General features: G+C 39.4%; 2 protein-coding genes across 2 annotated transcripts in view; one reads left to right on the top strand and one right to left on the bottom strand.

The window, feature by feature from the left end:
* Positions 1 to 1,472, bottom strand: part of LOC117333916 (ras-specific guanine nucleotide-releasing factor 1-like) — an 85,884-nt gene extending 84,412 nt beyond the window's left edge. The window contains exon 1 of the mRNA XM_033893332.1: positions 1,434 to 1,472. Coding sequence (XP_033749223.1) covers positions 1,434 to 1,472 — 39 coding nt within the window. The remainder of the gene's footprint in view (positions 1 to 1,433) is intronic.
* A 5,603-nt stretch (positions 1,473 to 7,075) lies between these two features.
* LOC117333915 (probable GPI-anchored adhesin-like protein PGA55) overlaps positions 7,076 to 18,285 on the top strand; it is a 29,482-nt gene continuing 18,272 nt past the window's right edge. The window contains exons 1-2 of the mRNA XM_033893331.1: positions 7,076 to 7,340; positions 7,685 to 8,220. Of these exons, the coding sequence (XP_033749222.1) occupies positions 7,076 to 7,340; positions 7,685 to 8,220 (801 nt within the window). The remainder of the gene's footprint in view (positions 7,341 to 7,684; positions 8,221 to 18,285) is intronic.

Here is an 18,285-nt window from a genome sequence, read left to right as displayed (position 1 = left end):
AATACCTAGTTACCTTGGCCAGGTGAGACAAGTCTAGGATATTACCTTGACCAGGTGAGACAAGTCTAGAATGACCTAGTTACCTTGACCAGGTTAGACAAGTCTAGGGTTACCAAGTTACCTTGACCAGGTTAGACAAGTCTAGGGTTACCAAGTTACCTTGACCAGGTGAGACAAGTCTAGAATTACCTAGTTAACTTGACCAGGTGAGACACGTCTAGAATGACCTAGTTACCTTGACCAGGTGAGACAAGTCTAGAATGACCTAGTTACCTTGACCAGGTGAGACAAGTCTAGAATGACCTAGTTACCTTGACCAGGTATATCCAGGATTACCTAGTAGTTTCAGTGTATCATGATTTGGTGAGACAAACCAGTGTGTTTACCTTGTACATGTAATCAATGCTGCTCATATGTTAACTGCACAACCTTGACAGCTAATGGCAATGATATATTTATTGATGAGTATTACCTGTAGATTGATCATATAACTCAGGTAAATGGCTGGTAAATAAACGTCAGATAAACAATGACACAGCAAAATTAACTTAAATGTCTTTATCTTACAAACTGTTCATCTTGATTCGGCAACAGATATTCAGTGATTCCCAAGAGAGCTCACACACTAAAAGTATTCTAGAGGTCTAGAGGACAAGGACAATATAACTGAAATGTATTGTTTTCCATTCCAATGATGACAATGTAAGTTACAGTTTTGTAAAAATATCAGTTTGCTATGGGATACATATGAAAAAGAAACAGGTCCATCTCTGTCACTCAGCTGATGGAGCAAATATGCTTCTTTGGCTCAGGAGGTGGGCTTATCACGCCAGAGACCCAGGTTCGATTTCGATCTGGGCACTCAGCAGGAATGTGTTTTTCCCTGTTCTTTCACAAATATTACATGTATTTCAGATAAACATTAGGCCAATAGATTTTTTATTTTGAAGAAATACCAGAATATTTAGGTTACAGCTTTCAAGTACACAATGATTATTGTTTTAAAAGGTAGCAATAGAAACCAAGCTCCTGTGAACATCACTTAACTGATTCAATACATCAGCATCATCAACATCAGGAACAGCACTCTGTGAATAAGGTGAAACGCCTTTATACAGATCCGAGTGCTAAGGACAATGTCACAACTAACACTCGAGGAAATAATTGTACAAGAAATTCCAGTCAGAATTTCACTAGAAAGCTTGGTTATCTTTCGTCTAAAACTGATTCAAATAAAAACCTCCAAAGTAAAGGTAATAACAGAAAGCCTTTTTCTCCACTGAATTATTCTCCTAACACCTACAACTTAGGTTGTAAGTTTGATGGAATGACGTTAGAATGATTCTTTGAAGATGAATTTCCATTCATAGAAGACAATGCTTGTCATGCTAGCTGCATATTTCTACTGCCTTTTGTCATTGTCCTGGACACACAGCCACTTCCTGTACTGAAGGGATTCTCCTGCTCTCCATTGTTGGCCCCTAGCTATTTTTTTATAACAAAATCTAATCAATCTCTGGGTTCTGTGCAAGCCATTTTAAAATCTTAAAAGATTTAAATCACAAATTTCCTCTTTCTGTAAAATGCAAAAAATATACCTGCAGGATTGAGTTTATTCCATCTTGCAGAACAATAGAATTACCTGGATCAAACTAATACAAAGCAGACTTGATAATATCAGAACAATGCAGTGATATTTTAAAAGACTTTATATTATCAGGACAAAAGAGTGATATTAAAGACTTAATTGATATTAACATAACAATACAGTGATATTAAAAACAGACTTGATATTATCAGGACAATGCAGTGATATTAAAGACTTGATATTAACAGGACAATACAGTTATATTAAACAGACTTGATATTATCAGGACAATGCAGTGATATTTTAACAGATTTGATATTGTCAGGACAATAGAGTGATATTAAAGACTTGATATTAACAGGACAATACAGTTATATTAAACAGACTTGATATTATCAGGACAATGCAGTGATATTTTAACAGGCTTGATATTAACAGGACAAAAGAGTGATATTAAACTGACTTGATATTATCAGGACAATGCAGTGTATTTTAACAGATTTGATATTGTCAGGACAAAAGTGATATTAAAGACTTGATATTAACAGGACAATACAGTTATATTAAACAGACTTGATATTATCAGGACAATGCAGTGATATTTAAGACTTCATATTAACAGGACAATGAAGTGATATTTTAACAGACTTGATATTAACAGGACAATAAAGTGATATTTTAACAGACTTTATATTAACTGGACAATGACGTGATATTAAAGACTTGATATTAACAGGACAATGCAGTGATATTAAACAGACTTGATATTATCAGGACAAAAGAGTGATATTATAGAGATTTGATATTGTCAGGACAATAGAGTGATATTATAGAGATTTGATATTGTCAGGACAATAGAGAGATATTATAGAGATTTGATATTATCAGGACAATAGAGTGATATTATATAGATTTGATATTGTCAGGACAATAGAGTGATATTATAGAGATTTGATATTGTCAGGACAATAGAGTGATATTATAGAGATTTGATATTGTCAAGACAATAGAGTGATATTATAGAGATTTGATATTGTCAGGACAATAGAGTGATATTATAGAGATTTGATATTGTCAGGACAATAGAGTGATATTATAGAGATTTGATATTGTCAGGACAAAAGAGTGATATTATAGAGATTTGATATTGTCAGGACAAAAGAGTGATATTATAGGGATTTGATATTGTCAGGACAAAAGAGTGATATTATAGAGATTTGATATTATCAGGACAATAGAGTGATATTATAGAGATTTGATATTGTCAGGACAATAGAGTGATATTATAGAGATTTGATATTGTCAGGACAATAGAGTGATATTATAGAGATTTGATATTCATGTAAAACAGACCTGATGTTTATCAGGATACCACTGTGATCAAAGCAGAGTTACCTCTAGATATGTACACTGTGAACCTGCTATTGCAGGCACTCCCAGTAATAATCAAGACAGCTTAGAGCCTTAAAGTGGTATTGAATTGCTACTGACCATCATTCCTCTTCTATTCTGAGAATTTATTTCTTTAATCTAATGTCTTCCTCCAGTCAGCCGTTCTAGCAATGAACTGGTAAAAACTCAAACTGCTATTATCTTACCATTGATTATGTTTTCTTCTGTAAAGTTGACTACAGAGTGCTACTGGGAAATGGCCTGATGTCCCTCATCAACATAACTCACCTATTATTAGCATTATTGAGCTTGTAGTAAATTTTGGGCTTGTTCACACACCAATATGTTTGTAAACTAGGGTGATGGCAAGGAATTAGGGCATGACTTGAATATGGTAATGGGACAATTGAGTCCTAAAGACAGATTCAGTACACAGAGTAGCCAGCTTAATGCTGCTGTATAAAATCACTATCACCCAACACCACAGCAATATGCCCAACCCTCACCACAGCAACAGTAAAACCAATTCATCTCCATGTCATCAGTGAAACCCACCCATCACCATGACAACAGTAAAACCCACACATCTCCATGACAACAGTAAAACCCACCCATCACCATGACAACAGTAAAACCCACACATCTCCATGACAACAGTAAAACCCACCCATCACCATGACAACAGTAAAACCCACCCATCACCATGACAACAGTAAAACCCACCCATCACCATGACAACAGTTGTACCCATCCATCACCATGACAACAGTTGTACCCACCCATCACCATGACAACAGTTGTACCCACCCATCACCATGACAACAGTAAAACCCACACATCTCCATGACAACAGTAAAACCCACCCATCACCATGACAACAGTAAAACCCACCCATCACCATGACAACAGTTGTACCCATCCATCACCATGACAACAGTTGTACCCACCCATCACCATGACAACAGTTGTACCCACCCATCACCATGACAACAGTTGTACCCACCCATCACCATGACAACAGTTGTACCCACCCATCACCATGACAACAGTAAAACCCGCCCATCACCATGACAACAGTAAAATTCACCCATCACCAAGACAACAGTAAAACCCACCCATCCCCACTACCACAATAAAACCCACCCATCCCCACTACCACAGTAAAACACTCTCATGACCATTATAAAACAACAATAAAACCCACCCATCACCATGACAACAGTAAAACCCACCCATCACCATGACAACAGTTGTACACACCCATCCCCACTACCACAGTAAAACACTCTCATGACCATAACAACAATAAAATCCACCCATCACCATGACAACAGTTGTACCCACCCATCACCATGACAACAGTTGTACCCACCCATCACCACAATAGTAAAACACAGCAACAGTAGAACCCAACCTTCACTATGGCAACAGTTAAGTCCGTCCATCACCACGACAACAATTAAACCCTACCATCACCAGAGCATCAGATCAACCCATCCATCTCCATGACAACAGTAAAACCAACCTATCACTCTAACAAAGTAAAACTCAACCATCACTACAATAGTAGCATCCACTGCCATGATAACAGCAAAACCTCACCCATCACCATAGCAACATTTAAAACCTTTATTTGTCTATACAACTTTCTGTCCTTTCTCACTCATGTGGTCTCAGGGGGGACCCTTTATTTGTGCCTTAATGAGTTACATAATGCTCTTTTACAGGAATTGAGTGCAAAAAAGTTTTTTGAAAAAAAAAAAAAAAAAAATTGAATATTTTATTACTATTTCAAACACCAGAATTCCCCCTAGTGAACAGAGATGTGTGTCATTTTCTATTACCTCCTTTGTAAATACTACTGACATCTTCAGCTGCTAGATTTTAGGCCTAAACAGCAAAAATCAAATGCTGCTACTAAACTTGAAGAATGATATCTGTTTGTGAACACGACCTTCTCATTCAATCAGCCTTTAAACTTCTATCCACAATCTGCTTTCCATTTGTAAATGACATCGTTGCTTGTGTTTTTTATAGAGTGAGATTAACTTGTCTTTTCATGAAACACTTCAGTTTTTTGTCAAGTTGTTGGTATGCTCCGGTTGATACCATTTCAGATGTACATGTATCACCACAAGAGAAACACCAGCATAAAGAATACATTTGATCAGCCTCAGAGATTCAGTTTATAGAGATAACTGATGACACCATCAGCCTCAGAGATTCACAGTCTATAGATATAACTGATAACACCATCAGCCTCAGAGATTGTCTATAGATATAACTGATGACACCATCAGCCTCAGAGATTGTCTATAGATATAACTGATGACACCACCAGACTCAGAGACTGTCTATAGATATAACTGATGACACCACCAGCCTCAGAGATTGTCTATAGATATAACTGATGACACCACCAGCCTCAGAGATTGTCTATAAATATAACTGATGACACCACCAGCCTCAGAGACTTTCTATAGATATAACTGATGACACCACCAGCCTCAGAGACTGTCTATAGATATAACTGATGACACCACCAGCCTCAGAGACTGTCTATAGATATAACTGATGACACCACCAGCCTCAGAGACTGTCTATAGATATAACTGATGACATCACCAGACTCAGAGATTCACAGTCTATAGATATTACTGATGACATCATCAGCCTCAGAGATTGTCTATAGATATAACTGATGACACCACCAGCCTCAGAGATTGTCTATAGATATAACTGAGGACACCACCAGACTCAGAGATTGTCTATAGATATAACTGATGACACCACCAGCCTCAGAGACTGTCTATAGATATTACTGATGACATCACCAGACTCAGAGATTGTCTATAGATATTACTGATGACAGCACCAGACTCAGAGACTGTCTATAGATATAACTGATGACACCACCAGCCTCAGAGATTGTCTATAGATATAACTGATAACATCATCAGCCTCAGAGATTCACAGTCTATAGATATTACTGATGACATCATCAGCCTCAGAGATTGTCTATAGATATAACTGATGACACCACCAGCCTCAGAGATTGTCTATAGATATAACTGATGACACCACCAGCCTCAGAGATTGTCTATAGATATAACTGATGACACCACCAGCTTCAGAGACTGTCTATAGATATAAGTGAGGACACCACCAGCCTCAGAGATTGTCTATAGATATAACTGAGGATACCACCAGCCTCAGAGATTGTCTATAGATATAACTGATGACACCACCAGACTCAGAGACTGTCTATAGATATAACTGATGACATCACCAGCCTCAGAGACTGTCTATAGATATAACTGATGACACCACCAGCCTCAGATATTGTCTATAGATATAACTGATGACACCACCAGCCTCAGAGACTTTCTATAGATATAACTGATGACACCACCAGCCTCAGATATTGTCTATAGATATAACTGATGACACCACCAGCCTCAGAGACTTTCTATAGATATAACTGATGACACCACCAGCCTCAGAGATTCACTGACTATAGATATAACTGATGACACCACCAGACTCAGAGATTGTCTATAGATATAACTGATGACACCACCAGTCTCAGAGACTGTCTATAGATATAACTGATGACACCACCAGCCTCAGAGACTGTCTATAGATATAACTGATGACACCACCAGCCTCAGAGACTGTCTATAGATATAACTGATGACACCACCAGACTCAGAGATTCACAGTCTATAGATATAACTGATGACACCACCAGCCTCAGAGACTAGTTAACTGAGGATGTGATCAGACCCAGATATTGCTATAACACTTGAACGGTATAGTACTTTGACCAATGTCATTCACCTCCAGACTAACTTGCCATAACGTCTGTTTCTTTTAAAAATAAATGAACTAAATGTCTGTTTCAAGACAATGAAAATTTGAGAGATGATCTTTATGATGGTACTTTTCACTGATGCGAATTTTCTCATGGTGCAATATTCAGGTTCATCTTGATGACGGCACAATTTGATCTGCTGGCAAGCCTGCTATCTGGAATTCAGACACGTTGTGATTCCCCCTGTGTACCGTAAACACTTGTGTGGATACTATAACAGTATGGTAGAGTCTGATGACACAATGAGAGCATCCACAAACACTGTGGAAACAACGTACTCAAGTCAATACCACAACGGCCTACCAGTACTCGATCAACACACTCAAGTCAGTACAACAGCTGCCTACCAGTACTCAACACACTCAAGTCAGTACAACAGCTACCTACCAGTACTCAACACACTCAAGTCAGTACAACAGCTGACTACCAGTACTCAACACACTCAAGTCAGTACAACAGCTGACTACCAGTACTCAACACACTCAAGTCAGTACAACAGCTGACTACCAGTACTCAACACACTCAAGTCAGTACAACAGCTGGCTACCAATACTCAACACACTCAAGTCAGTACAACAGCTGACTACCAGTACTCAACACACTCAAGTCAGTACAACAGCTGACTACCAGTACTCAACACACTCAAGTCAGTACAACAGCTGACTACCAGTACTCAACACACTCAAGTCAGTACAACAGCTGACTACCAGTACTCAACACACTCAAGTCAGTACAACAGCTGGCTACCAATACTCAACACACTCAAGTCAGTACAACAGCTGACTACCAGTACTCAACACACTCAAGTCAGTACAACAGCTGACTACCAGTACTCAACACACTCAAGTCAGTACAACAGCTGGCTACCAATACTCAACACACTCAAGTCAGTACAACAGCTGACTACCAGTACTCAACACACTCAAGTCAGTACAACAGCTGCCTACCAGTGCTCAACACACTCAAGTCAGTACAACAGCTGACTACCAGTACTCAACACACTCAAGTCAGTACAACAGCTGACTACCAGTACCCAACACACTCAAGTCAGTACAACAGCTGTCTACCAGTACTCAACACACTCAAGTCAGTACAACAGCTGGCTACCAATACTCAACACACTCAAGTCAGTACAACAGCTGACTACCAGTACTCAACACACTCAAGTCAGTACAACAGCTGGCTACCAGTACTCAACACACTCAAGTCAGTACAACAGCTGGCTACCAATACTCAACACACTCAAGTCAGTACAACAGCTGACTACCAGTACTCAACACACTCAAGTCAGTACAACAGCTGCCTACCAGTGCTCAACACACTCAAGTCAGTACAACAGCTGACTACCAGTACTCAACACACTCAAGTCAGTACAACAGCTGCCTACCAGTACTCAACACACTCAAGTCAGTACAACAGCTGACTACCAGTACTCAACACACTCAAGTCAGTACAACAGCTGTCTACCAGTACTCAACACACTCAAGTCAGTACAACAGCTACCTACCAGTACTCAACACACTCAAGTCAGTACAACAGTTACCTACCAGTACTCAACACACTCAAGTCAGTACAACAGCTACCTACCAGTACTCAACACACTCAAGTCAGTACAACAGCTGACTACCAGTACTCAACACACTCAAGTCAGTACAACAGCTACCTACCAGTACTCAACACACTCAAGTCAGTACAACAGCTGACTACCAGTACTCAACACACTCAAGTCAGTACAACAGCTACCTACCAGTACTCAACACACTCAAGTCAGTACAACAGCTGACTACCAGTACTCAACACACTCAAGTCAGTACAACAGCTGACTACCAGTACTCAACACACTCAAGTCAGTACAACAGTTACCTACCAGTACTCAACACACTCAAGTCTGTACAACAGCTGACTACCAGTACTCAACACACTCAAGTCAGTACAACAGCTATCTACCAATACTCAACACACTCAAGTCAGTACAACAGCTGACTACCAGGACTCAACACACTCAAGTCAGTACAACAGCTGACTACCAGTACTCAACACACTCAAGTCAGTACAACAGCTACCTACCAGTACTCAACACACTCAAGTCAGTACAACAGCTACCTACCAGTACTCAACACACTCAAGTCAGTACAACAGCTACCTACCAGTACTCAACACACTCAAGTCAGTACAACAGCTACCTACCAGTACTCAACACACTCAAGTCAGTACAACAGCTACCTACCAGTACTCAACACACTCAAGTCAGTACAACAGTTACCTACCAGTACTCGACACACTCAAGTCAGTACAACAGCTACCTACCAGTACTCAACACACTCAAGTCAGTACAACAGCTACCTACCAGTACTCGATCAACACACTCAAGTCAGTACAACAGCTGACTACCAGTACTCAACACACTCAAGTCAGTACAACAGCTACCTACCAGTACTCGATCAACACACTCAAGTCAGTACAACAGCTACCTACCAGTACTCAACACACTCAAGTCAGTACAACAGTTACCTACCAGTACTCGACACACTCAAGTCAGTACAACAGCTGGCTACCAGTACTCAACACACTCAAGTCAGTACAACAGCTACCTACCAGTACTCAACACACTCAAGTCAGTACAACAGCTACCTACCAGTACTCAACACACTCAAGTCAGTACAACAGCTGACTACCAGTACTCAACACACTCAAGTCAGTACAACAGCTACCTACCAGTACTCAACACACTCAAGTCAGTACAACAGTTACCTACCAGTACTCAACACACTCAAGTCAGTACAACAGCTGACTACCAGTACTCAACACACTCAAGTCAGTACAACAGCTGACTACCAGTACTCAACACACTCAAGTCAGTACAACAGTTACCTACCAGTACTCAATACACTCAAGTCAATACAACAGTTACCTACCAGTACTCAACACACTCAAGTCAATACAACAGTTACCTACCAGTACTCAACACACTCAAGTCAGTACAACAGCTGACTACCAGTACTCAACACACTCAAGTCAATACAACAGCTACCTACCAGTACTCGATCAACACACTCAAGTCAGTACAACAGCTACCTACCAGTACTCAATACACTCAAGTCAGTACAACAGCTACCTACCAGTACTCGATCAACACACTCAAGTCAGTACAACAGTTACCTACCAGTACTCAACACACTCAAGTCAATACAACAGTTACCTACCAGTGCTCAACACACTCAAGTCAGTACAACAGCTGACTACCAGTACTCAACACACTCAAGTCAGTACAACAGCTACCTACCAGTACTCAACACACTCAAGTCAGTACAACAGCTGGCTACCAATACTCAACACACACGTGTCAGTACAACAGCTGACTACCAGTACTCAACACACTCAAGTATGTACAACAGCTGTCTACCAGTACTCAACACACTCAAGTCAGTACAACAGTTACCTACCAGTACTCAACACACACAAGTCAGTACAACAGCTGACTACCAGTACTCAACACACTCAAGTCAGTACAACAGTTACCTACCAGTACTCAACACACACAAGTCAGTACAACAGCTGACTACCAGTACTCAACACACACAAGTCAGTACAACAGCTGACTACCAGTACTCAACACACTCAAGTCAGTACAACAGCTGACTACCAGTACTCAACACACTCAAGTCAGTACAACAGCTACCTACCAGTACTCGATCAACACACTCAAGTCAGTACAACAGCTACCTACCAGTACTCGATCAACACACTCAAGTCAGTACAACAGTTACCTACCAGTACTCAACACACTCAAGTCAGTACAACAGTTACCTACCAGTACTCAACACACTCAAGTCAGTACAACAGCTGCCTACCAGTACTCAACACACACAAGTCAGTACAACAGCTACCTACCAGTACTCAACACACTCAAGTCAGTACAACAGTTACCTACCAGTACTCAACACACTCAAGTCAGTACAACAGCTGACTACCAGTACTCAACACACTCAAGTCAATAGAACAGCTGACTACCAGTACTCAACACACTCAAGTCAGTACAACAGCTGCCTACCAGTACTCAACACACTCAAGTCAGTACAACAGCTGTCTACCAGTACTCAACACACTCAAGTCAGTACAACAGTTACCTACCAGTACTCAACACACTCAAGTCAGTACAACAGCTACCTACCAGTACTCGATCAACACACTCAAGTCAGTACAACAGCTACCTACCAGTACTCAACACACTCAAGTCAGTACAACAGCTACCTACCAGTACTCGATCAACACACTCAAGTCAGTACAACAGCTACCTACCAGTACTCAACACACTCAAGTCAGTACAACAGCTGCCTACCAGTACTCAACACACTCAAGTCAATACAACAGTTACCTACCAGTACTCAACACACTCAAGTCAGTACAACAGCTGACTACCAGTACTCAACACACTCAAGTCAGTACAACAGCTACCTACCAGTACTCAACACACTCAAGTCAGTACAACAGTTACCTACCAGTACTCAACACACTCAAGTCAGTACAACAGCTACCTACCAGTACTCAACACACTCAAGTCAGTACAACAGCTGACTACCAGTACTCAACACACTCAAGTCAGTACAACAGCTGGCTACCAATACTCAACACACACGTGTCAGTACAACAGCTGACTACCAGTACTCAACACACTCAAGTCAATACAACAGTTACCTACCAGTACTCAACACACTCAAGTCAGTACAACAGTTACCTACCAGTACTCAACACACTTTTATCATCCAGGCCAAAACCATTTTAATCACCAATTTGTACCAGATGATAATGAAACACAATATATTATACACAGGAACTTTTTAACAATGAAATTACTATCATGACATTTATTAAGGAATTCATCAAATTCAAACACATTTATCTTAATTCTAGCAGAATTTTTTTTATGAAAATCTGTAATAAGCAATGTGAAAAGTGGAGTTAATTCTGTAAATGAAAATAACAACACAAACAAAACAATAAAGGTAATACGCTTATAATTCAGCTAGTTTTCTCTAGATCAATACTGTCATGGCCGAGTGTATTCAGATTAATGCTCTGTATATGGTCTAGGGTAGCATACTTATTCTCCAATTACATCAGGTAAACTGTTTTCATTAAAGGACACTCAGTCTCCACCCACTGTAAACAATACACATACCTGGCTGTACCCTACAGGACACTGTCTCCACTCACTGTAAACAATACACATACCTGGCTGTACCCTACAGGACACTGTCTCCACTCACTGTAAACAATACACATACCTGGCTGTACTCTACAGGACACTGTCTCCACTCACTGTAAACAATACACATACCTGGCTGTACCCTACAGGACACTGTCTCCACTCACTGTAAACAATACACATACCTGGCTGTACACTACAGGACACTGTCTCCACTCACTGTAAACAATACACATACCTGGCTGTACCCTACAGGACACTGTCTCCACTCACTGTAAACAATACACATACCAGGCTGTACCCTACACGACACTGTCTCCACTCACTGTAAACAATACACATACCTGGCCCAACCCTACAGGACACTGTCCCCACTCACTGTAAACAATACACATACCTGGCTGTACCCTACAGGACACTGTCTCCACTCACTGTAAACAATACACATACCTGGCCCAACCCTACAGGACACTGTCCCCACTCACTGTAAACAATACACATACCTGGCTGTACCCTACAGGACACTGTCTCCACTCACTGTAAACAATACACATACCTGGCTGTACCCTACAGGACAATGTCCCCACTCACTGTAAACAATACACATACCTGGCTGTACCCTACAGGACACTGTCTCCACTCACTGTAAACAATACACATACCTGGCTGTACCCTACAGGACACTGTCTCCACTCACTGTAAACAATACACATACCTGGCTGTACCCTAGAGGACCCTAGCTGTCTCCACTCACTGTAAACAATACACATACCTGACTGTAGTCCCTATGCAGGACACTGTCTCCACTCACTGTAAACAATACACATACCTGGCTGTACCCTACAGGACACTGTCTCCACTCACTCTAAACAATACACATACCTGACTGTACCCTACAGGTTCGTTCTTTTAGTTATTAAAAATTCCATAACAAGCCAGAGGTGCTTCCTAAACAGTATTAATAATCACCAGGATTATCAAGTTCAACGTAAAATATTTCATTATTAAGGTTCTATTGATTTCCTTTCATGCTGATTTCCTTTTGATGCTAAATCTTAGAATTCTGTGTTTCATAGATTTCCTTTTACGATAATTCTTGTAATTCAAAGTATCATGGATTTATTTTTACATAGGCAGGTATAGATTTCCCTACTATGAAAAATTCCTATAATTCTGGGTTTCATAAATTTCTTTTAATGATAAATCTTATATTTCAGGGTTTTGTAGATTTCCTTTTACGATAAATCTTATAATTCAGAGTATCATAATTTTTTATTTTTGACATAGGGTTTCATAGATTTCCTTGTTTTGAAAAATCCTATATTTTAGGGTTTCGTAGATTTCCTTTTGTGATAAATCCTATATTATTCAGAGTTTAGCAGATTGCATTTTTGCTACTTAAATCCGCAGATAATTCAATGTTCGACCTATTTTAATTTTGTTTAAAATTTGTTTTAAATACTCCTCAAATGATTTTTTCTTATTAATATTAATTACAACATGTTACTAAATGTTACTTCTACTGTTGTTCAGCGCCTGCATATGTACAATTTCAAATATTGCAGTACATAAGAATTGTTCAAATGTACTGATTTTCTCACTCCTTTTACTCAAGACAAACAAGAGATCCCCGAGGAATCCTGGCACCCACCATTGACTGATCTATGTCAGTCAAATGAAAGACTGATCTTTTTTTTTCTTTTTGTCCTTCTTTCACTCTTCTTTCAAAACATTTAGTAACTTGGTATAATACAACATAGCAGAAGCAACATGCAATAGTCAAAATCAAAGATGGCTGCCTATCGACCATGTTGTTTTCAAATTGGTCCGAAAATGCAATAAGCATAACTAGGGACCAAGGAAACCTACATATGAAATTTGAGAAAGATCCCTTCAGTACTTTCTGAGAAAGAGCAATAACAAACTTTAATTGTCAAAATCAAAGATGGCTGCCTGTCAGCCATGTTGTTTCCCCATTGGTCCCAAAATGCAATTTGCATAACTAGGGACCACCATATGATGAAATTAGGTTAAAAAGCATGTTCAAATAGAATGTCAAATAAGAAACTTGTTAAGCTGAAAAATATTGTGATTACAGAGAAAGACAGTAATATTGAATACATTTTCATTTGTGAGCTCGACATGCCATGGCCAGATTAGGTTACTACTTTACACAAACAGATCAACAAGTGGTCACATGCTCGTCATGTCGTTTTATTATTCAATTATATTATATTTCTTTGTCTCTTTGGCAAACCATAATCTCAGCGTCTTCAACTGCCAAGCTCTGAATGACACAGGAACAGTGATGAATTCCATTTCCAAAGATGCAAATTCTTTATAAATTTGCCATCAGATTTATTTTCCCAAATGAAAATATGGAAAACAATTAATTTCTACAATGTATGTAACATCTGCTAATACACAGCTGACCACAGTGGCTCTTATGCTACAGGAAATACTGGTTTTGACAAATCCATCAGGACAACCCCACCTGGTCACATTACACAGACAAACCAGTCATCCCACTCCCAAAATGCTGAGCACTAAAATGGAATAGAAACATCCATATTTTATCATTTTATTGTCCACAAAATTTCTAAGAGTTATATGTATAATATGGACTGCATTGTGATACTAAATGTATTTGCATTATGTAACAAATATCATCGGTACCATGACCAAATAAGTTTCTTAAAGCATTATGAATAAATCACCCATTTTCGGCCCTTCCCTGAAGGTCTGCTGAGTGAGTCCCTTCGATTGTATAACTTTGAATCCCGACCATGTCAAATTTGATAAAATACCAATCAAGATATTACAATGAACTTATTGCAATTAAATTGTTGATGTATGGATATATCTCAGAAGCAATGGATTGTTAAAGGTTCCTTGGCCCAACCCAGAAAGTTAAGTATGTATGCTCAGTATGCCAAGCTACTTATATCTTGATTAACAAGGTCCAGCATGTGTTCAACAATATAGATCTCAGGAAATGTTATGCTTAAACAAGTTATGTCCCAAACCAGCCCCTTATGACCTTGACCCAAAAACCCTGAAACGAGGACTTGAATACAAAGAAATGTAAGATGTCGGTCCTTTATTATTTATTATTTTATTATGATAACAATTCCTCAAGGAAAGAAGCCGCTAGAGTGCTGACAATCTTTGGCATTACATACATTTGCACAAGACAGACAGAAAGAAAACCTATAGTCCCCCAGGTTTCACAGGTAGGGGACTAATGAAATAAGCAAAACTCTAAAAATGTTCCTTTAGGGTGAAGTCTTACGAGAATTTTACCAGTACAATTGCCTTCTTAAGGTTTGTTTTCTTTGAATAAGGTTTAAAAAATTTCATACATGACTCATTATCATTTTTTGATGTAAAAGTACATAGCATTCATCATCTGTATGAGAGTTGACTCGGTGCTGTGTTGTGAACACAATCTACAGATTAAAAATTCTGAGGACATTACTATAAAATAAAATAGCATTAACAATGAAAATGGACTGACAGATGGAACATGCCGCAGATGTACATCAATATAATACTACATGGCTACAGTGTTCTGTGGGAGTCCTCCGGGGATGTTTGGGGACCAGTTATCCATATGTATCCGATAGAAGGACTTATTTGGAGTACAATTGTGAACACACTCATCCTCCACCATGCAGTAATCCCACATTGTATGCTTCACTGAGTTTTATTTCAATGCTGAAACATGTCATCAGTGAGCTGTCACAGCATTCCTATTCGGCTATGATAAAGCTAGTCAGCTACAGAATTTTTTATTTCATGTCAGTTACAAAAATACAGCCCTTTCCCTGAAGAGGAACAGTGCATAAGGTAGAAATTTAATGAGGGATGCGAATGGATAAAAAACAAAAGACCCATGGGCCTTATCAGTCAGCAGGTTCTGAAGCGTATCGGTGTGGTTTTGCTTTCAGACTTAGATTTGACACATTTCACCCCTATGACCTTAAAAGTAGATCAAGATTTATTCATTTGAATAAACTTGGTAGCCTTTCATCCAAGCATGCATGATACTGGCCCAATATCATAACACAGAGTCTCTTGAAAAAAAATTGATTAAAGATTTCAACATATTTGACTCTTATGACCTTGAAAGCAGGCCAAGGTCATTCATTTGAACAAACTTGATAGCCCTTCATCCTGTTATGGTACTAGCCTTAAATAATGACCCTGAGCCTTTGTTATTGAGGATAAGTCCTTTTAAGATTTTAACATATTTGACCCCTGTGACTTTGAAAACAAGCTAAGGTCATTCATTTTCACAAACTTTATAGCCCTTCATCCTATCATGATACTGGTACAACATCATGACCATATATCTTTTCGTTATTGAGAAGAATTAGAAAATGGAAATATCAGAAATGGATGATTAAGTTTACAGTACCTAGTAACACTTGTATCAAGAACTACATATATACCAGATTGAACTTATATTTGTCCTATACACTATACAATATAAAGGATCTGTCCTAAAGCCAAACCAAATACACAGGATCTGTCCTATAGTTTATACAATACAGAAGGATTGTCCTATAGTCAATAAAATACACAAACTCTGCCCTATACACTACACAATAAATAGAATATGTCCTTAGCCTACAAAATACACAGGATCTGTCCTATTGCCTACACAATACAGACGGTCTGTCCTATTACCTTTACAATACACATGGTCTGTCCTATTGCCTAAACAATACCCAGGATCTGTCCTATTGCCTAAACAATACCCAGGATCTGTCCTATTGCCTAAACAATACCCAGGATCTGTCCTATTGCCTGCACAATACACAGGATATGCCTATACCATACACAGGATCTGTCCTATTGCCTATACAATACAGAGGGTTTGTCCTATTGCCTACACAATACAAAGGGTCTGTCCTATTGCCTATACAATACAGAGGATCTGTCCTATAGCCTACACAATACACAGGGTCTGTCCTATTGCCTACACAATACACAGGATCTGTCCTATTGCCTAAACAATACACAGGGTCTGTCCTATTGCCTGCACAATACACAGGGTCTGTCCTATTGCCTACACAATACACAGGGTCTGTCCTATTGCCTACACAATACAAAGGGTCTGTCCTATTGCCTATACAATACAGAGGATCTGTCCTATAGCCTACACAATACACAGGGTTTGTCCTATTGCCTACACAATACAAAGGGTCTGTCCTATTGCCTATACAATACAGAGGATCTGTCCTATAGCCTACACAATACAAAGGGTCTGTCCTATTGCCTACACAATACAGAGGGTCTGTCCTATTGCCTACACAATACAGATGGTCTGTCCTATTGCCTACACAATACAGATGGTCTGTCCTATTGCCTACACAATACAGAGGGTCTGTCCTATTGCCTAAACAATACAGATGGTCTGTCCTACTGCCTAAACAATACAGAGGGTCTGTCCTATTGCCTACACAATACAGAGGGTCTGTCCTATTGCCTACACAATACAGATGGTCTGTCCTATCGCCTACACAATACATAGGGTCTGTCCTATTGCCTAAACAATACAGATGGTCTGTCCTACTGCCTACACAATACAGAGGGTCTGTCCTATTGCCTACACAATACAGAGGGTCTATCCTATTGCCTACACAATACAGAGGGTCTATCCTATTGCCTAAACAATACACAGGATCTGTCCTATTGCCTGCACAATACACAGGATCTGTCCTATTGCCTACACAATACAGAGGGTTTGTCCTATTGCCTACACAATATAGAGGATATGTCCTATTGCCTACACAATACAGAGGGTCTGTCCTATTGCCTACACAATACAAGATGGTCTGTTAAACTGCCTAAACAATACAGATGGTCTGTCCTATTTCCTAAACAATACAGATGATCTGTCCTATTGCCTACACAATACAGAGGGTCTGTCCTATTGCCTACACAATACAGAGGGTCTGTCCTATTGCCTAAACAATACAGATGGTCTGTCCTACTGCCTAAACAATACAGATGGTCTGTCCTACTGCCAATACAATACAGAGTGTCTGTCCTATTGCCTACACAATACAGAGTGTCTGTCCTATTGCCTATACAATACAGAGGGTCTGTCCTATTGTCTACACAATACAAAGGGTCTGTCCTATTGCCTATACAATACAGAGGATTTGTCCTATTACCTTAACAATACAGAGGGTCTGTCCTATTGCCTATACAATA

Source organism: Pecten maximus, chromosome 9 (assembly GCF_902652985.1).
Source record: "Pecten maximus chromosome 9, xPecMax1.1, whole genome shotgun sequence".
NCBI lineage: Eukaryota > Metazoa > Mollusca > Bivalvia > Pectinida > Pectinidae > Pecten > Pecten maximus.
The sequence above is the reverse complement of the archived record's forward strand: the minus strand, read 5'-3'. Positions and strand labels throughout refer to the sequence as shown.